The sequence below is a fragment of the Dipodomys ordii genome, unplaced genomic scaffold, assembly GCF_000151885.1.
Source record: "Dipodomys ordii isolate 6190 unplaced genomic scaffold, Dord_2.0 Scaffold141, whole genome shotgun sequence".
NCBI lineage: Eukaryota > Metazoa > Chordata > Mammalia > Rodentia > Heteromyidae > Dipodomys > Dipodomys ordii.
In genome coordinates, this window is record NW_012267357.1 from 1,761,188 (window position 1) to 1,779,540 (window position 18,353).

At 46.6% G+C, this 18,353-nt stretch overlaps 2 protein-coding genes across 2 annotated transcripts in view; one reads left to right on the plus strand and one right to left on the minus strand.

The window, feature by feature from the left end:
• The first annotated feature begins 456 nt into the window (after nucleotides 1–456).
• Mzt2b (mitotic spindle organizing protein 2B) lies at nucleotides 457–13,746 on the plus strand. Its single transcript, XM_013031548.1, has 3 exons — nucleotides 457–654; nucleotides 874–1,022; nucleotides 13,427–13,746. Exons 1-3 carry the CDS (start codon nucleotides 488–490, stop codon nucleotides 13,579–13,581), a joined length of 471 nt encoding a protein of 156 aa, XP_012887002.1. The 5' UTR covers nucleotides 457–487; the 3' UTR covers nucleotides 13,582–13,746.
• Nucleotides 13,747–14,989: 1,243 nt separating this feature from the next.
• The window catches only part of Tuba3e (tubulin, alpha 3e), a 14,864-nt gene continuing 11,500 nt past the window's right edge, over nucleotides 14,990–18,353 (minus strand). Inside the window, exons 5-6 of the mRNA XM_013031524.1 lie at nucleotides 18,330–18,353; nucleotides 14,990–15,286 (exon numbers count right to left, since the gene is read on the minus strand). The exon at nucleotides 18,330–18,353 is cut by the window's right edge and continues 16 nt beyond it. Of these exons, the coding sequence (XP_012886978.1) occupies nucleotides 14,990–15,286; nucleotides 18,330–18,353 (321 nt within the window). The remainder of the gene's footprint in view (nucleotides 15,287–18,329) is intronic.

An 18,353-nucleotide genomic window follows, 5' to 3' on the forward strand; every position in this document is an offset into this window, starting at 1 on the left:
ATCACTAGCTTCAGCTTTTTAGCTTCTTCGTGGAATGCTCCCTTAGTGACAGAACCCTAGCGGAACAAGTATATATTGTAGTGAATGTCCTTCGTCCAACAGACTTTTGTTGAGTGCCCACTGTATTGGGCATTCCGCTATGTACTGCGGCCTAAGTGAGCATGACCAATGCAGTCTGGCAGGGAACGTTTGATCGCCAAGGAGCGCACCTCTGTTTTCCACCACAGCATACCAACGCCTGACACTAGGCGTCCAGTACACGTCTAGGGCTCAAAGGGCGACGTAGAGATGGCTCGGGTTCGCGGCCCAAAGGCCCAGGGCTGTTTGTCCCTACCCGGACGTTGTAGGGAAAAGGGTGGCGGGCTGCGACCGGTAGAGGGCGCGGTGGGAGCGCCGGGTGGGCTGGTGGGCGGAGCCGGGGCCGGGTGGGCGGAGCCGGGGCCGGGTGGGCCGGGTCGCTGCTCGCGCTTTCCCTCGGGCTGAGCCGATGGCGGCTGCGGCCAGCGGTCCCGCGCACGCGGCAGCCACCGCGATGGAGGCCGCAACCTTGCAGAAGCTCGCGCTGAGACGGAAAAAGGTGCTGAGCGCGGAGGAGATGGAGCTATACGAGTTGGCCCAGGCTGCGGGCGCCGCTGTGGACCCTGACGTGTTCAAGTGAGCGGGCGCGGGTGGGGGCCTTCGCGCTGGTCGGAACCATCCGCACCCCTCCACCCAGATCTCCTCCCGGCCACTGCTCGATGGTCTCCAAGAGCCCTGTTTATCGGGATCTTCAGCAAAGCGGCTTCTTGTGGCCATGCCGGGTCCGCTGTTGTCAGAGCAGGCCTCAGCTCTGGGTGGGGTGTGTTCACTGAGCACTGCGTTTGTTTTCCCCAGGATCCTGGTGGACCTGCTGAATCTGAACGTGGCCCCCCTCGCCGTCTTCCAGATGCTCAAGTCCATGTGTGCTGGGCAGAGGCTAGCGAGCGATCCCCAAGACCCTGCAGCCATATCTCTGCCCACGTCCAGCATGCCAGAGACCCGAGGTTAGAGCTGGGCCCCAATGGCAGGGGTGGCTGGACACAATATCAGCTTATCGCGGGATAGCCAGGCCTGTCTGTCTGTCTCATCCCATTTGCCATCAGGGACCCTAGTTTGGCAGCCACTTCGGGAAGGACACTCCCAGATCAGGTGGGGATGGGTGGTCCAAGCAGTCTAGGGTTTGTTTGCCCAGCTTCTTCCCAAGTATGTCTTCCTTGACAAACTTGGGAGGTGGGGGTGGGAAATGATGACTTTGACTTTGATCTCTATCATCCTGAAACCACAGCTTCCACAGAAGCACTCAGAGAAACACTGCCCTTATCCTTCCCTCTTACCTCTATCCACCCAGGCCCAGTCCTATCTTGGGATGGGGCCAGCAGAACTTCCCTCCAAAGATTGTAAGGATTGCAGATCATGTTATCAACTTCTCTAGATTACAGAATAGAGCCTGTGTGAACATGCAGGTTTGAAGGGCTTCCTTGTTCCTGTAATCGTGACTGAGAATGGGCAGGTGCTGACCACCAGACTATATCATGGAGGAGCCTCTGGTCCCTGCTCTGATTCATCTTTTGTAATGCTTTTACCTGCTGCTTCCCTCCACTCCCCCATAGTCTTGGGGACCCCCCCCTTGGCAAAGGGAAGGAGGTCAGGGCCAATGCCCCACATTGGAAGCACCCAAACAAGCTTCCAGAACAGGCTGGGCCATGGGGAGGATGACCAGTACCCTCCCAGGTATCTTCACTGACCCACCCTCTGTCTACTCTCTTTGTGTTTCTCTCTGACCTCCAGAGGCCTTTCTCTCTGCCAGGAACTGTAGTCCCCCTGCAAGGCCCTCCTATTCCTCTGCCATGCGGCCTGCAGCCTCTCCAGTTCTGCTCCACTGTCCAGCTGCCAAGCACTCGCCTCTCTCTCCAGGGGCCCCTGCTTCCCTCCGGTTCTCTTGCTGCCTGTTCTCTCCTTTCACAGGTCGCGTTTATTGGCTTATCTCTGGGGGTTGGTGTGCTCTCTTGTTATCCTTGAACCACCCATGAGCCTACAAGGCCAGGGCAGCATTCAACTGCAAAGGTAGAACCACAAATGTCATCTCAGCCATATAGCTTAGAGCCAGACCATGTTGTCTGTATATCAGACAGTTGAGTCAGGCACAAGTGACTTGCGGTTCAGTGGTTCATGCCTGTAATCCTAGCTACTTGGGAAGATGATATGAAGATCACACTTTAAAGTCACCCCAGGCAAGAAAGTCTATGAAATTCTTATCTCCAGTTAACCACCAAGAAGCTGGAAATAGAGGTGTGACCCAAGTGGTAAGCACCTGCCCTGAGTAGAAAAAGCTAAGGAACATTGTCCAGGCCCTAAGTTTTAAGTCCCAGTACCAGCACTGAAAGAAAGAGAGAGAGAAGGAAGGGAGGGAAAAGAAAAGACACTTCACCAAAGACACAGTTGTTGTTGTTGTTTTGTTTTGTTTTTGTCAGTCATGGGGCCTGAACTCTGGGCCTGGGCACCGTCCCTCAGCTCTTCAGCTCAAGGCTAGCGCTCTACCACTTGAGCCACAACACCACTTCCAGCTTTTTCTGCTTATGTGGTGCTGAGGAATTGAACTCAGGGCCTCATGCATGCAAGACAAGCACTCTACCACTGAGCCACCTTCCCAGCCCAAGACACAGTATTTCTAGATTGTGTATTTGGCCTGCTGTTGGGCAATGAGACCAACAATCCCCATACCCCAGAGGTAATCTCTGATAGGAAAGACTTTGAGGCTATAAAGGATGGGTCCAAGGGAAGGAAGCAAAGTCATGGCTAAGACAGTATGGTGTGCTGTTAGAAACACAGTCTCAGGTTGGAAAACCATCTGGCCTTTTAGGCACTGATCCCTTCCTGGGTGGAAGGTCTAGAAGAGAGAATAGATGGAATAGATGTTCCCCTTCCTCCCAGCTTCCTTGGCAGGACCACAAGAATAGCATGTACTTGTACCTTAAGTCACACTTTTAAACTGAGCCCTCTTTCTTGCCTCATTTCTGAGATACCTTCCAGGTGGTTCCAGGAGCTCAAAGCCAGGGTGTGTCAGATCCAGGGGTGTTCTGATTGCACCCTCCTCCTCTCTCCCTCCCTCCAGGGAGGAAAAGAGAGCTGAGGAATCCCCAGGCCAATTTACAGGGGAAGGGAAGAACTAGGCCTAGGGTTCCCCTAGTTCAAGGGGATGGTGCTACTCACTAGCTCAGTGAGCCTGGGCATATCGGAAAGATTGGGGACACACCTTTGGTCAATGAGAGAGGTGGCTAGACAAACTAATGACGATGGGCATGGGAGGAGCTTCACAGCCACCAGAGCAGAAGGGTAAAGCAGGTAAGGGGCACAAAAAGCTACTTGGGTAGGACCCTGCAGCCTATCACATGGCATGGTGGGACAAGGCAGAGTGCAGTGTAGTGGCCTGGGCTGTGTGTGTGTGTGGGAGAGAGAGAGAGGAAGAGAGAGACAGAGAGAGGGAGGGGGGAAGAAAAGGAGGGAGAGAGATATACCGGTACTGAGTCTTGCACTCAGGGCCTTAGCTGTTTTTGCTAAAGGCTGATGCTCTAACACTTGAGCTACAGCTCCACTTTCAGCTTTTTGCTGGTTAATTGGAGATAAAAGAGCTTCTTAGACTTTCCTACCCAGCTGCCTTCAATCTGTGATCCTCAGATCTCAGCTTCATGAGTAGATAGGATTACAGGTGTGAGCCACCAGCACCTGGCTTTTGTTATGTATTGTCTGACCTGACCTGGGGCAGGAGAAAGGAAGAGGGATGGAGGGATGAGCCTGTGGAAACATGGGCACAGAAGGGGTTGGAAGGATCAGGGGCACTATGTGAATGATTGGGAGTCCCAAACAGGAGAACCATGAGTAGTTCCACAAGAGTTGGCTCTCAAGGGCCCAGTCATAGAAGCATAGCCTAGACCCTGGTTGTGGGAAGACACAGAACCCCTGAAGAGATGCTGGGGGCCGGGGCAGGGGACCTGGAGAAGCTGATTAATAGGGAAGAGGCAGAAGTGGCTTAAGCCAGGAATGACCTGCAGGCCATCAGATGAGACACAGGAGTGGCTGAAGAGGTGCCTGAGAGATAGGGTAGGACAATAGATCAAGTGCCATGGGCAGTGTGCTGGGGAACAGCTGGTAAGGAGTTTGCATTTGCATGAATGCTTACTCAAAGAGGAACTGTTGTCTGGAGCTTGTACCTCTGACTCCTAAGGGTCATAGTTTGTGTCTGGCAAATCTCAGTCTCAAGATGGAAACATCTTCCCTACCCTGCCCCATCCCCACCTACCTGGTCAGTACTAGTGCCCATTTTTAACCCTACCCATCACTTACTTGAAAGCTCTGCTTACTGTGCAGCCCCTACACAGAACATGGAACATGTTCTACAGATTCAATTCATCTTTTGCTTATTAAACTTGACTTTATTATTTTAAAAAATCTAAGGTGAGAAAATAAGAGGAGTGCATTTATGGGGATGTGATGGCCTAGGATGACAGTGCGAATTTATTTTATTTAAACATTTTTATGGTGGTACTGGGGCTTGAACTCAGTCCCTTTTTCTCCTACAGCTGACATATACTACCGTTTCTGGTTAATTGGAGATGAGTTTCTCAGGTTTATATGCCCATGCTGGCTTTGAATTTTAGTCCCCAGATCTCAGCCTCCTGAGTAACTAGAATTATAGGCATGAGCCACTGGTGTCCACCCACAATGGGAATTTATGACCACTGGGGTCCCACAGAACTCAGGGTATAGAGTGGCTAAGGAATAACAGCATATAGGCCACACCTGCCTAAATGTTTGAGTCTCTAGGTTACAGCAGGCACAAGGGGTTTATTTGGATACCTGGGCCCCAACAGAGAAGAGGGAAATAAGACCTCAAAGACAGAGAGCTGTATTGCTGTCGAAGTCTGTGGTGATGAAGGGCAATTAAGTTCTGGAATCTTCTGTTTATAGAAACTTTTTTTTTTGGTGAGGGGGCAGGGTTTCAGCTAGGACCTGGGTGCTGTCCCTGAGCTCTTTTTTCCTCAAGGTTGGGGCTCATCACTTTGAGCCACAGTCTTACAGACTTTCCTGCCTAGGCTATCTTGAACAGTAATCCTCAGATCTCGGCCTCCTGAGTAGCTAGGATTACTGGTGTGAGCCACTAGCATTGGCAAAACCTTTTTTTTTTTTTTTTCCCCTGGTTGTAGGGTTTGAACTCAGGGCCTGGACACTACCCCTGAACTCTTTCACTCAAGACTAGCTCTCTACCACTTTGAGCCACACTACTTCTGGTTTTCTGGTGGTTAACTGGAGATAAGAGTCTTACAGACTTTCCTGCCTGGGCTGGCTTTGAACTGTGATCCCCAGATCTCAGCCTCCTAAGTAGCTAGGATTTCAGGCATGAGCCGCCAGTGCCAGGCAAACTTAAACATTTTTAAAACATAAAAGGTGATGTGTGAAGTGTGAAAAGCATGAGTCTCGTGACTGTGCTGTTCCCGAAGGAAGCCATAACTGTCATTTGTCTAGTGTAGTCAAGGCACACTACCTGCATAAGCACACAATAGTTGTCAAAGAACTGTCACCAAAAAATGAATGCCAAAGCTTGGGAATGTATATTGGTTATATTTTAAAATAATAATACAGTTATCCCTTGAATCTATGGGGAATTGGTTCCATGAACCTCATAAGTACCAAAATCTATAGATAGATGTTCCAGATCTTATATAATATAAAATAGAATAGTATTTGCTTATAGCTTATACACATCCTCCCTTATATGCTTTCTTTTGGTAATACTGGGGTTTGGACTCTGAGCCTCATACTTGGTAGACAAGTGCTTTACCACTTAAGGCACGTGCCCAAACTTCTTTTGTTTTACTTATTTTGTGTGTCTCTGCTAGTACTAGGATTTGAAGTCAGGGCTTGGGTGTTGTCCCTTAGCTATTTCGCTCAAAGCAAGCACTCTACCACTTGAGCCACAAGTTCAGTTGGGCTTCTTGCTGGTTAATTGAAAATAAGACTCTGTTTTTGATCTAGCTTCCACACATGAGAGAAAACATGTGCCATTGGTCTCTGTGAGTCTGGCTTACTTTACTTAATGTGATTTGTCCTAGGGCCCATCCATTTCCCTGAAAATGACATAATATTCTTTCTAACGTAGGAGTAAAATTCCGTTGTATATATGTACCGCATTTTCTTGATCCACTCATTTGTTGTAAGGCATCTGGCTATTTCCATAACTTGGCTTATTGTAAATAGTGCCGCAATGAGCATGGATGTGAAAGTGTCTTTAAAATGCTCTGGTTAGATGCCTAAGAACAGTATAGCTGCATTATATGGTAGTTCTCCGTTAAGTTTTTTGAGGAATTGCCAGCCTGCCTTCCAGAGTGGTTATATTAGTTTACATTCCCACCAACAGCATTTGTTATTGTTTGAATTCTCAATGCTGGCCAATCTTACTGGAGGGAGATGGAATCTCAAAGTTGTTTTGATTTACATTTCCTTTATAGCCAAGGATGTTGGGCATTTCCTCATGTGTTTATTGGCCATCCTTTTTTTTTTTGAGAACTCTCTATTTAGCTCCTTTGCCCATGTACTGATTGGGTTATTAATTTTGGAGGGGTTACTTTCTTTTATTTTCTTTTTTTTTTTGTCAGTCACAGGGCTTGGACTGTGGGCTTGGGCACTATCCCTGCGCTCTTCAGCTCAAGGCTAGCGCTCTACCACTTAAGCTACAGTGCCACTTCCCGTGGTTTATTGGAGATAAGAGTTTCACGGACTTTCCTGCCCAGGCTGGCTTTGAACCGTGATCCTCAGATCTCAGCCTCCTGAGTAGCTAGGATTTACAGGCGTGAGCCACCAGAGACCGGTGGGGGTTACTTTCTTTAGCTCCTTGTATATTTTGGAATTTAGGCCCTTGTCAGAAGTAAACTAGTAAAGATCTTTCAGTCTGTGGTTGTCTTTTTATTGTAGTAACTATGTCCTTGGTTATACATAAACTTTATTTTGATGTAATCCCATTTGTCAAGTCTCTCTACTATCTGTGGTGCCTTGGGACCCTCAAGTTCCTTCCTATGCTAAAAAATTCTAATGTTTCTACTACTCCATCTTGTAGTTTCAAAATTTCAAGTCTGATGTTGAGGTCTTTAGTCCTTTTTCATGTGTGTATGCCAGTCCTAGGGCTTGGACTCATCACCGAGGTGTTATCCTAGAGCTAGCTTTATTTATTTATTTTTTTTATTTTTGTTTGGGTCCGGTCGTGGGGCCTGAACTCTGGGCCTGAGCGCTGTCCCTCAGCTCTTCAGCTCAAGGCTAGTGCTCTACCACTTGAGTGATAGTGCCACTTCCGGCTTGTTTCTTTTTGCTTATGTGGTGCTGAGGAATCCAACCCAGGGCCTTGAGCATGCAAGGCAAGCGCTCTACCACTGAACCACCTTCCCAGCACTAGCTTTATTTATTTTATTTACTTATTTATTTTGTCAGTCATGGGGCTTGAACTCAGGGCTTGGGCACTGTCCCTGAACTCTTGCTCAAGGCTAGTGCTCAACCACTTTGAACCACAGCACCACTTTTGATTTTGTGGTGGTGAATTGGAGATAAGAGCCTCACAAGAAAGCTGGGCACTGGTGGTTCACACCTGTAATCCTAGCTACTCAGGAGGCTGAGATCTGAGGATCATAATTCAAAGCCAGCCCGGGCAGGAAACTCCATGAGACTTTTATCTCCAATAAACCACTAGAAAACCAGAAGTGGCGCTGTGGTTTAAGTGGTAGAGTGCTTGCCTTTAGCTAAAGAGCTGAGGGACAGCCCCACGACCAAGACACACACACACACACACACACTCTCTCTCTCTCTCTCTCTCTCACAAGTTTCCTGTTTGGCCTGGCTTTGAACCATGATTTTCAAATCTCATCCTCCTGAGTAACTAGGATTACGAGTTTGATCCACTTTTAATTGATGTTGGTACAAGGTGACAGGAATCCCATTTTAACCTTCTACATATCCATGTCCAGTTTTACCAACACCAATTATTGAAGAGGCTGTCTTTTTTTCCAGCATAAACTTTTGGCTTCCTTGTCAAGTATCAGATGACTGTAAATATTTGATCTTCTAGTCTATTTCATTGGTATTAAGGCCTATTTTTATGCCAGTTCCAAGCTGGTTTTTGTTTGTTTTATTATAGCTCTGTAGTAAAATTTGAGGTCTAGAATTGTGATGCCTCCAGAATTGCTTTTTTTTTTTTTTGGTCAGTCCTGGGGTTTGAACTCAGGGCCTGGGCACTGTTCCTGAGCTACTTTTGCTCAACGCTAACACTCTATAGCACTTGAGTGCCACTTCTGGCTTTTTGTGTTTATGTGGTTCTGAGGAATCTTCATGCATGCTAGGCAAGCACTCTACCACTAAGCCACATTCCTAGCCCCCATTTTAATTTTTTGTTTTGTTTTGTCAGTTGTGGGGCTTGAACTCGGGGCCTGGGCGCTGTCCCTCAGCTCTTCAGCTCAAGGCTAGCATTCAACCACTTGAGCCACAGCACCATTTTCCGGCTTTTTCTGCTTATGTGGTGCTGAGGAATCAAACCCAGGGCCTCATGCATGCAAGGCAAGCACTCTACCACTGAGCCAACCACCTCCCCAGCCCCACCATATGAATTTTTGAGTTCTCCCTTTTCTTACCTCTACTTCTGTTTTTACCTTCTTAATAATGCCTCCTTGTCAGCCATGTGCCTTGGTCTCATGCCTGTACTCCTAGCTACTTAGGAGGCTAAGATCTGAGAATCACAGTTCAAAGCCAGGGTATGTAGGAAAGTCCATGAGATTTTTTTTTCCTTTATTATTATTATTATTGTCAGTCATGGGGCCTGAACTCTGGGCCTGGGTGCTGTCCCTCAGCTCTTCAGCTCAAGGCTAGCACTCTACAACTTGAGCCACAGCGCCACTTCTGGCCTTTTCTGCTTATGTGGTGCTGTGGAATTGAACCCAGGGCCTCATGCATGCATGGCAAGCACTACACCACTGAGACCCCTTCCGAGCCCTCCATGAGATTTATTTATTTTTTTTTTTTGGTCAGTCATGTGGCTTGAACTCTGGGCTTGGGCGCTATCCCTGCACTCTTCAGCTCAAGGCGAGTGCTCTGCCGCTTGAGCCACAGCACCACTTCCGGTTTTCTGGTGTTTAATTGGAGAGAAGTGTCTCATGGATGTTCCTGTCCGGGCTGCCTTTGAACTGTGATCCTCAGATCTCAGCTTCCTCAGTAGCTAGGATTACAGGCATGAGCCACCAGCATCTGGCTGCACTCTGGATTCTTTATAGATCTGATTGTACTCTAGCTGCCTGGCCTGCTGGCTGAGTTTACAGGGGATAGTGTGTTGGGGCTCGCAGAGGCCACTCTAAAAGGCAGTCCCTGCCAGGTATCAGTGGCTCATACTTGTTATCCTACCTACACAGGAGGCTGAGATCTGAGGATCATGGTTCAAAGCCCAGCTCTGGCAGGAAAGTCCAGAATACTCTTGTTTCCAATTAACTAAGCCAGAAGTGGAGCAGTGTCTCAAATGGTAGAGCACGGGCCTTGAGCAAAAAAGCTAAGGGACAGCACCTAGGCCCTGAATTCAAGCCTTAGTACTAGCACAAAAATAAATAAAAGAGAGTCACAGCTTGACTTGGCCCAATCCCTGATTTCAGGGACTCCCCAAATTATGGGGCTGACAGGTTGGTGCATTTTGCAGTTTTGCTTCTATAGGAGGTCACAAAATACTGAGTGATCACCAGCTGCTTTCTGGGGCAGGAGGAACTTCTGACATTCTTTGGTGTATAGGAATGTCCTTCAGGGACAGGGCCTGGGATCATCACTTGCTGTCACCGTCCAACTTCATCTGACCTTAATAACCCCATTGTGGATAAAATGGGAAAGCCTGAACCTGTGTCCCTATTAACAAGCATGTCATTCCTGAAGAGTCTAAGAATCTTGTAGAGCTGGATAAGTATTTTGGGAGGTGTGAGGGGCAGGAGGTATGTGTGCGCGTGCGCATGCACACACACCAGAATCAATACTAGGCTTGAACTCAGGGCCTAGTTGTTATCCTTTAGCTTTTTCACTCAAGGCTGGCGTTCTACCACTTAAGACATGGCTCCATTTCCAACTTTTTGCTAGTTAATTGGAGGTAAGAGTCCCTCCTGCCTGGGCCATGATCCTCAGTCTCATAAATAGCTAGGATTATAGACATGAGCACCAGTACCCAGCATATGGCAGTGTGTTTTGAAGTTGTTTTTGTTTTGCAGCCATGAGGCTGCCTCATGCATTCTAGCTCTTTGCCACTGAGTTGCACCCCAACACTAGATGGGTTTTCTTCATGTTTCCTATGGTTTGTGGTTATACTAGTTTCCCTTTTCATGTTAGGTTGGGTTTATCAGCCACATCAAATTTATAGATGGGCATTATTTCCTCTTTTCTACTTCCCTGTCCTTTAGTTTCCAGAAGGACCTGCTCAGTGTCCTGAGGGCAAAGAAGAAATTCAGATGTGTGACAAGCTAAAAGGAAACTTGCTTCAGAGTCAGGCCTATATCCCATATCTGCCTTGCTCTTTAAGCCTTGGGATGAGTTGGGCATGACACACTCATTGAAGAAGGCATGTGGATATTTGGGCACCCAGGGTTAGACCTCATATTCCTGGCTCAGCCTGCTGACTGTGACCTACCAAGAGACCACCAGCATGCTGTGGGAGACACTGCTGGATGACAGGAACATCGACCTATGAGTGTTCACTTACCAGTCAATGGAGTCTAGAACAATGAGCACTTGTCATAACTGCTCTTTTGTAGATTCATGAGTAGTATATTCACTTATAATATTCACGAGTCACTGCACCCAACACCACTCAACCATCTCTGGTGGACCCATTAATACGTCTTTGTTGAATCAAGTATGCGTGATCATTTGAATGTGAAGCTCAGGGAGGAGTAGGGGAAAACTAAAGGAAGTCAGAGCCAGGCACCAGTGGTTGACACCTATAATCCAAACTACCTAGGCAGCTGAGATTTAAGGACTGCAATACAAATCCAGCTTGGGCTGGAAAGTCCTTGAGACTTTCTAATTAACCAGCAAAAATCCAGAAGTTAGCTAGGCATGGTGATTCATGCCTATAGTCCTAGTTACTCAGAAGGCTTGAGATCTGAGGATCATAGTTCAAAGCCTTCCTGGGGAAGAAAGTCCATGAAACTCTTTTCTCCAGTTAACCACCAAAAAGCCAGAATGGAGTTATGGCTCAAGTGGTAGAAAGCTAGTACTGAGCACAAAAGCTCAGGGACAGATCGAGGCCATGAGTTCAAGCCTCAAAGACCAGTAAAGGAAAAAAACAAAAACAAAAAAAAACAGAAGTGGAGCTGTGGCTTAAGTGGTAGAGCACTTGCCTTGGGTGAAAAAGCTAAAGGACAGTGCCCAGGCCCTGAGTTCACACGCACGCATGCAAATATACAAAATCAAACACTAAACAGGAAGATGGGGACCAGCTGTCAGTTTTGCAAATAGGTCATCACAATAACCTCACCATATTAGGCAAAATTTCCCCTCATTTTGAGAAAGTAGGTTTGAGAAACTCTTATAAACTCTTCTCTGCAGGTATTGAGAGCTTCCTGGTTAGGATTCAAAGTATGGAAAATGAGATGGAAGAGCCCCTGGAGGAGGCTGGGTGTCTTAGCCATAGAGGTGACAGTGGTGAAATAGAAATGACCTCAAAGACCACCTCCTTGACCATTTTCTCTAAGAACTCACTCTTCCCTATTGCAGGCTTTGTGACTTAAGTTGGCAAAGAGCCAGGGCTGAACCTGAGATTTGAGTCATCCCGAAAGCAGAGGCAGAGGGCTCTGGAAAAATCTGTCCCCGATTGTCCAGGGTAAGGCCAGTTGGGATTCCAGAGAAAGAAGCATTAAATGGCTGAGGGATTGGGAGTGATTAGGGAAACTTTGGGTGTGGGGCAGGGGGAGCTGCAGCATGACTTGGAGACAGGAAAGAGAAAGATGGACTGGATGTGTCTGCAAGGGAGGGAGTCAGGAACGAATTGTGCTGACGTTCAAGGAATTTGGCTGTGGTGGGGCTATTTTTATATGTTGAACCACCTGCTTGGTCTCTGAGTATTTGAGGCAACAACCTGAACAAGCCCACCAGTGTTTTAGAATATTCCCATCCTGGTTTAATGTTCAAGCCTACAGGGAAAAACATGTAGCTGTCCAGGTCACAGCCTGGGTTTGTCAGGATGAGGAAAAACAATGGGGAGGATGCAGGTCAAAGTGGAATACGTGCCCTGGTCAGTGTCTCAGGGCAAGCCAGCTGTCTATCCATGTAGAAGGATTGTGGCCCTCTGAGTAAGTCTGCTCCAAGCATGTCTTGTTCCCACAAGATACTCTCAAGTCTTATATGTGTTCTTAGCACTCTTGACCTAGTAGTTACATCCTTTTTGTTTGTATCAGTCCTCCGGTTTGAACTCAGGGTCTACACACTGTCTATGACCCCAATTGCTCAAGGCTAGCACTCTTATCATTTGAGCCACAACTCGACTTCCTTCTTTTTGCTGGAGAATTGGAGATAAGGGTATCACAGACTTTCCTTTTCAGGCTAGCTTTGAACTGTGATCTTCTAATCTCAGCCTCTTGAGGATTACAGGCTGAACCCCTAGCACCCAGAGTATAACTACCCCTTTTAAAATGAAGCTCTATAAAAAGTTGTAAAAAATCAAGTCCAACTATGGCTACAGATTTTATTGGAAATAAGAGATTTTATTGGAAATAAGAGATTTTATTGGAAATAAGAGATTTTATTGGAAATAAGAGACTAAGACTAAGGAAAACTACATACCAAGGAGTTTGTGAACCAATGGACTTGGGAGTGGCTCTCTGAAGATCATTTTCAAACACTCAAAGCCTGGCAGGAGCCCTATGTAGTCAGTAGCTAAACCCTAGTACAAGAGGCGTGACCAATGTATTTCAGGAATATGCTTATAAGCAAAAACTTCCAGAATCTGAAATTGGCCTTCAGTCTTGGTGATGACTGTGTTTTGTGCCTGTGAGCATCTCCTGAGGCCACTGCAGTAGATGGTTCCTAGCTCCCCAGGAGGAATACATTCCTCCTGTGTCTGCAAAGGATCAGATCATATTTATGGTGTAGGGAAGATTAGCCAGACTACATTCCCTGAATGGACTCAACTCATGTGTGCTTTGAAAATATCTGTGCTCTGTCCTTGGGACACTCCTCAAGGGCACCATACAAACTGTCAAGTGTTTTTCTATGGTTTACTAATTTAGGCAGTTTTGAGCCTCAGGACTCTGAGCTGATATGAGATCTCCAGTACTAACTGACCAGAATGTTGCTCAGGAAACAAACATGACAGGTGTTCTGTATCTAACAGTTGTATTCTGTGTCTCTGCAGGCAGAAACAAAGGCGGCCCTGCTCTTGGCACACCCACACTAGGAGAACGCAACAGCAGGGAAGGATCCAGCCAGCGGATGCCCCGCCAACCCAGTGCCACCAGGCTACCCAAGGGGGGTGGGCCCGGGAAGAGCACCTCTCGAGGTGGCACATAGGACTGGAGCAGAGCCTGCAGGAGCAGAGCCTGCAGGCCACCCTTCTCCCCAAATGCTGGCCCACCACCCTGTGTGCATTTATTTGCCTTACATGTTTCTGAAAGGCCGAATGTATTAATTAGACATCATTGTTGGAAATATTAAAGCACAAAGATTTAAAATGAATTCTGTTTGCTAATCTTCATCACACTATAGCCAAACTAAGCAAGTGAAACTAGTAACTTCATCTTTCTGCTCCGTTTTAGGGGTCTGAGAAAGTATGCCCTCTGGTCTTTTATAAAGGAGTCACCATGCTTCCCTTGTAGCAAAAGGCTCCTGGAAAGACCACAAAGGTGGCAATGTGGGCATGGAGGGGAAAACAGCCTCCAAATGACCACACAGTGAGGTCAAGACTGGATATATGAAGAATTTACTAACACCCCTTTCTCATTCTTATGTCCTGTCCTTCACATTTAAGCCAATTTTAGGGATTTTGTGGACATTTCTCACCACAGACCTTAGATTAAACCCTCTATTTCTGTGTTTTAAGTCAGGGTCTTGCTATATAGCCCAGGCTAGCTTCAAACTCAGTCTTCTGAGTGCTAGGCTTGAAGACATTATCTACACTCCCAATCTCTAAACCTTTATAATTGAGTCAGCATGTTTCATCAATGGAGAAATCTTCAAATAGCATTCAATGGAGAAAACCTAACTCAATTTTTTTCCCCCCAGTCATAGGGCCTGAACTCTGGGCCTGGGTGCTGTCCCTCAGCTCTTCAGCTCAAGGCTAGCACTCTACCACTTGAGCCACAGTACCACTTCCTGCTTTTTCTGCTTATGTGGTGCTGAGGAATCGAACCCAGGGCCTCATGCATGCAAGGCAAGCACTCTACCACTGAGCCACCTTCCCAGCCCAACTTATTTTATTTTTTGGTGAGCATGGGGCTTGAACACTCAGACTGGGCACTGTCCCTGAGCTCCTTTTGCTCAAGGTTAGCACTCTCTCACCTTAGTCACAGCGCCACTTCCAGCTTTTTCTGTGGTTAACTGGATGAATCTTACGGACTTTCCTGCCTGAGCTGGCTTTGAACCACAATTTTCAGATCTCAGCTTCCTGAGCAGCTAGGGATTACAAGTGTGAGCCACTTGTGCTCAGCTTCTCAGTTTTCTTAGGAGTTAGCAAATCTAGGAGATTGGAAGTATTAATTCCTTGAGGTCAAGTCCATTCAACAATGCTTTCCCAAGACCTATTTCAATGGAGCTTATACCAGCTTCTATGTGGCTTGGAGAGCTTGTCTATTTCTGTGGGCAGAGATAAGCAGCAGGAGATTTGGGGTTTATGCAGAAGCTTTAATTGAAAACAACTCAAAGTCAGCCATGTTGAGGAGTGGCAGGAGTCAGGAAGAAACACCTGCCAGCAACATGGCTCTCAGTATTCTTCCCCTTCTTCAGCCTCTGCTTCCACAGAATCCACGCCCACCTCTTCATAATCCTTCTCCAGCGCTGCCAGGTCCTCCCGGGCCTCAGAGAACTCCCCTTCCTCCATGCCTTCGCCCACATACCAGTGCACAAAGGCTCGCTTGGCATACATGAGGTCGAACTTATGGTCCAGGCGGGCCCAGGCCTCGGCAATGGCGGTGGTGTTGCTCAGCATGCACACAGCCCTCTGCACCTTGGCCAGGTCTCCCCCAGGGACCACAGTGGGGGGCTGGTAGTTAATGCCCACCTGTAAGAGAAGACAGCATTCCATGAAGTCTATATCAAAGTCCAGAAGTGGTGCCTACTGTTTCTGAAACAGAAGACATTATAGGTACACTCCCACGACTAGGGGAAAATACTTGGTGCTTCCTGCAAACAGGCTTGGGGCTTCCTTTGTGCCAGACAGGGGGTAAAACAGTAGGTGGATGGGTCCTGAGAAGGTAAATGCAGGGAAAGAGGAGCCTTGGAGTTGGGTCATTCTGGCTGGGTCCCAAGTGGCATAAGAGCTGTGTCCTAGCAACTGTGTCATATGATAGGTGCCCAGGGGAGGGGACTGTCTTCCATCTGAAACCTAGGTCCGTCTTATATTCTTGAAACCTAGGTCCTGTCTTATATTCTTTGTGGTTTCTTTCCTCCACAGACTTCAATAAGATGGCAATGCCTTTCCTCCACAGACTTCAATAAGATGGCAATGAATTTCTGTAGTGGAAACCTGCAGTTTAGTAGACCCCGAATACTGAATACAACTGCAGTACCCCGAGGGAACACTGGCCCAACTTGCTGACCACCAACCAAGCCTCTAAGGCCAGCAGGCACATACAAAGGTGACAAAGGCCAGAGGTGATATGAAGCTGTTACCATTGTGGTGGGAAGTGACCTACTTTAGTGCTAAGTGGGGGCAGAGGTGGCATTGAAGAAACAAAACAGGCATTCTAAGTTTGAGAACCAGGAGATATGCAATGTGTATGCAAAAGACATAACTACAAATTCCAGGATTAAGGTTCTTTGTCACAACTGTTGAAGCTTGCTAATATATATGTATGACAAAAACAGCCATGAACAATCCTTAAGTGAATGAATGGACAGGCTGTGCTCAGTCCAACTCTTAATTTGAAAAATTAGGCAACTATTTATCTTCTATCTAGAGGAAAATAACATAATCAGAACAAAAAATTCTCCGTAAGAATTTAAGGGCAAGGTGGTACAGGCCTGTAATCCCAGCACTCAGGAGACTGAGGCAAAAAGCTTATGAGTTAGAGGCCAGCTTGGGCTACATGGTAAGTCTTATTGCAATGAAGCTACCAGAAGTAATGACAATTGAATGAGAAAGCAACAATGAAAAATAAAACACAAGAAACCAGAGATGAACAGAAATTAGTAATTAACTTCTAGAAAAAGCTGAAAAGTGATAGCAAGGTTTCTAACATGTATCAGTGAAAAGCTGGTACATATTTTGTGTTTGAAACAACTCAGGACAGAATTCCTAGGAGGAGACAAACTACGATGTGATCTTTTTCAGTGCAAAAACATTCGATTCCTGACAGCTGGGCACTGATGGCTCACATCTATAATCCTACTCAAGAGGCTGAGATCTGAATATTGCAGTTTGAAACCAGTCTAGGCAGGAAAGTCTGAGACTTTTTTTTTTTTTGCCAGTCCTAGGGCTTGAACTCAGGGCCTGGGCACTGTCCCTGAGCTTCTTTTGCTCAAGGCTAGCACTCTACCACTGGAGCCACAGCACCACTTCCAGCTTTTTCTGTGTATGTGGTACTGAGGAATAGAACCCAGGGTTTCATGCATGCTAAGCAAGCACTCTACCACTAAGCCACATACCCAGCCCTGTGAGACTCTTAGTGTCAATAAACCACTCAGTAAAAGATGGATATGGTGTTGTGGCTAAAATGGTAGAGCACTAGCCTTAAGCAAAAGCAACTCAGGGACAGCACCCAGGCCATGAATTTAATCCCCAGGATTGACAAAGAGAGAAAGAGAGAAATTTGTCATAGTTTTATTTTGAATAAGATAATCTATAAGAAATTGAAATCAATTTCTACTTACTTGGAGAATGAGGTGGGATTTTTATTATAATTTTTAAAATATTAAATAGTTTATTTTTTTCAAAAATACATACAAGGCAGGCATAGTGGCTGACATCAGTAATCTCTGCAAGGAGGCAAAGATCAAGAGGATCATGGTTGTACGCCAATCCAGGCAAAAGTTAGTTAAGAACTCATTTCCATCAACTGGGCATAGTAGAATGTACCTAATGACCCCAGACACTTTGGAGAATCATAAGGAGCAAGACAAAAATGCAACATCATACCTGAAAAATAACCCAATAAACAAGGGCAAGAGATGTGGTTCATGGTAGAGAGCCAGTTAGCAGTAAGAGGCTCTGAGTTAAAAGCCCAAGACTGGATGTATGAATATGTTTGTGTTTGTAATCCCCACACATACACCATGACACAAAATTCTAATAGAATGCTTACATGTGCAAGACAAAACTAGCTGGGCACTGGTGGCTCATACCTGTAATCCCAGCGACTAAGGAGGCTGAGATGTGAGGATCATGGTTCAAAGCCAGCCTGGGCAGGAAAGTCCATGAGACTCTTTATCTCCAATGAACCACCAGAAAACCAGAAGTGGCACTGTGGCTCAAAGGGTAGAGTGCTAGCCTTGAGCAAAAAGAGCTTAGAGATAATGACCCAGGCCCGAGTTCCAGCCCCATAACTGGAAAAAAAAATAAATCAAACTGTATTTCCTACATTAATCCTACTAGGCACAAAAACCTTTCAGAAACAACCTATTGTGTGTGTGTGTGTATTTGTGTGTGTGTGTGTATGTGTGTGTGTATACATACACTGCCTAGTGTAAGGACTCAGTAAAAAACTTGCAGAAATATCACTGAAAAAATTTCTTCTCTGGTTCACTTTTTTTTTTTGTCAGTTGTGATGCTTGAACTGTGGGCTTGGGTGCTGTCCCTGTGCTCTTCAGCTCAAGGCGAGTGCTCTATCACTTGAGCCATAGCCACTTCTGGTTTTCTGGAAATAAAGAGTCTCACAGACTTTCCTGCCTAGGCTGGCTTTGAACTATGATCCTCAGATCAAAGCCTCCTGAGTAACTAGGATAACAGGCGTGAGCACTGGTGCCCAGCTCTGGTTCACTTCTGAAGGCCACCACCACGGCCAAAGATGAACACTGAGGGCAATGTTCCCAAAGGATATAGACCATGACTCTGCAGATCTGCTGCTTACTGACAGACATGGGGACTTCACATCCCCCAGTCCTACCTTAAATCCAGTTGGGCACCAGTC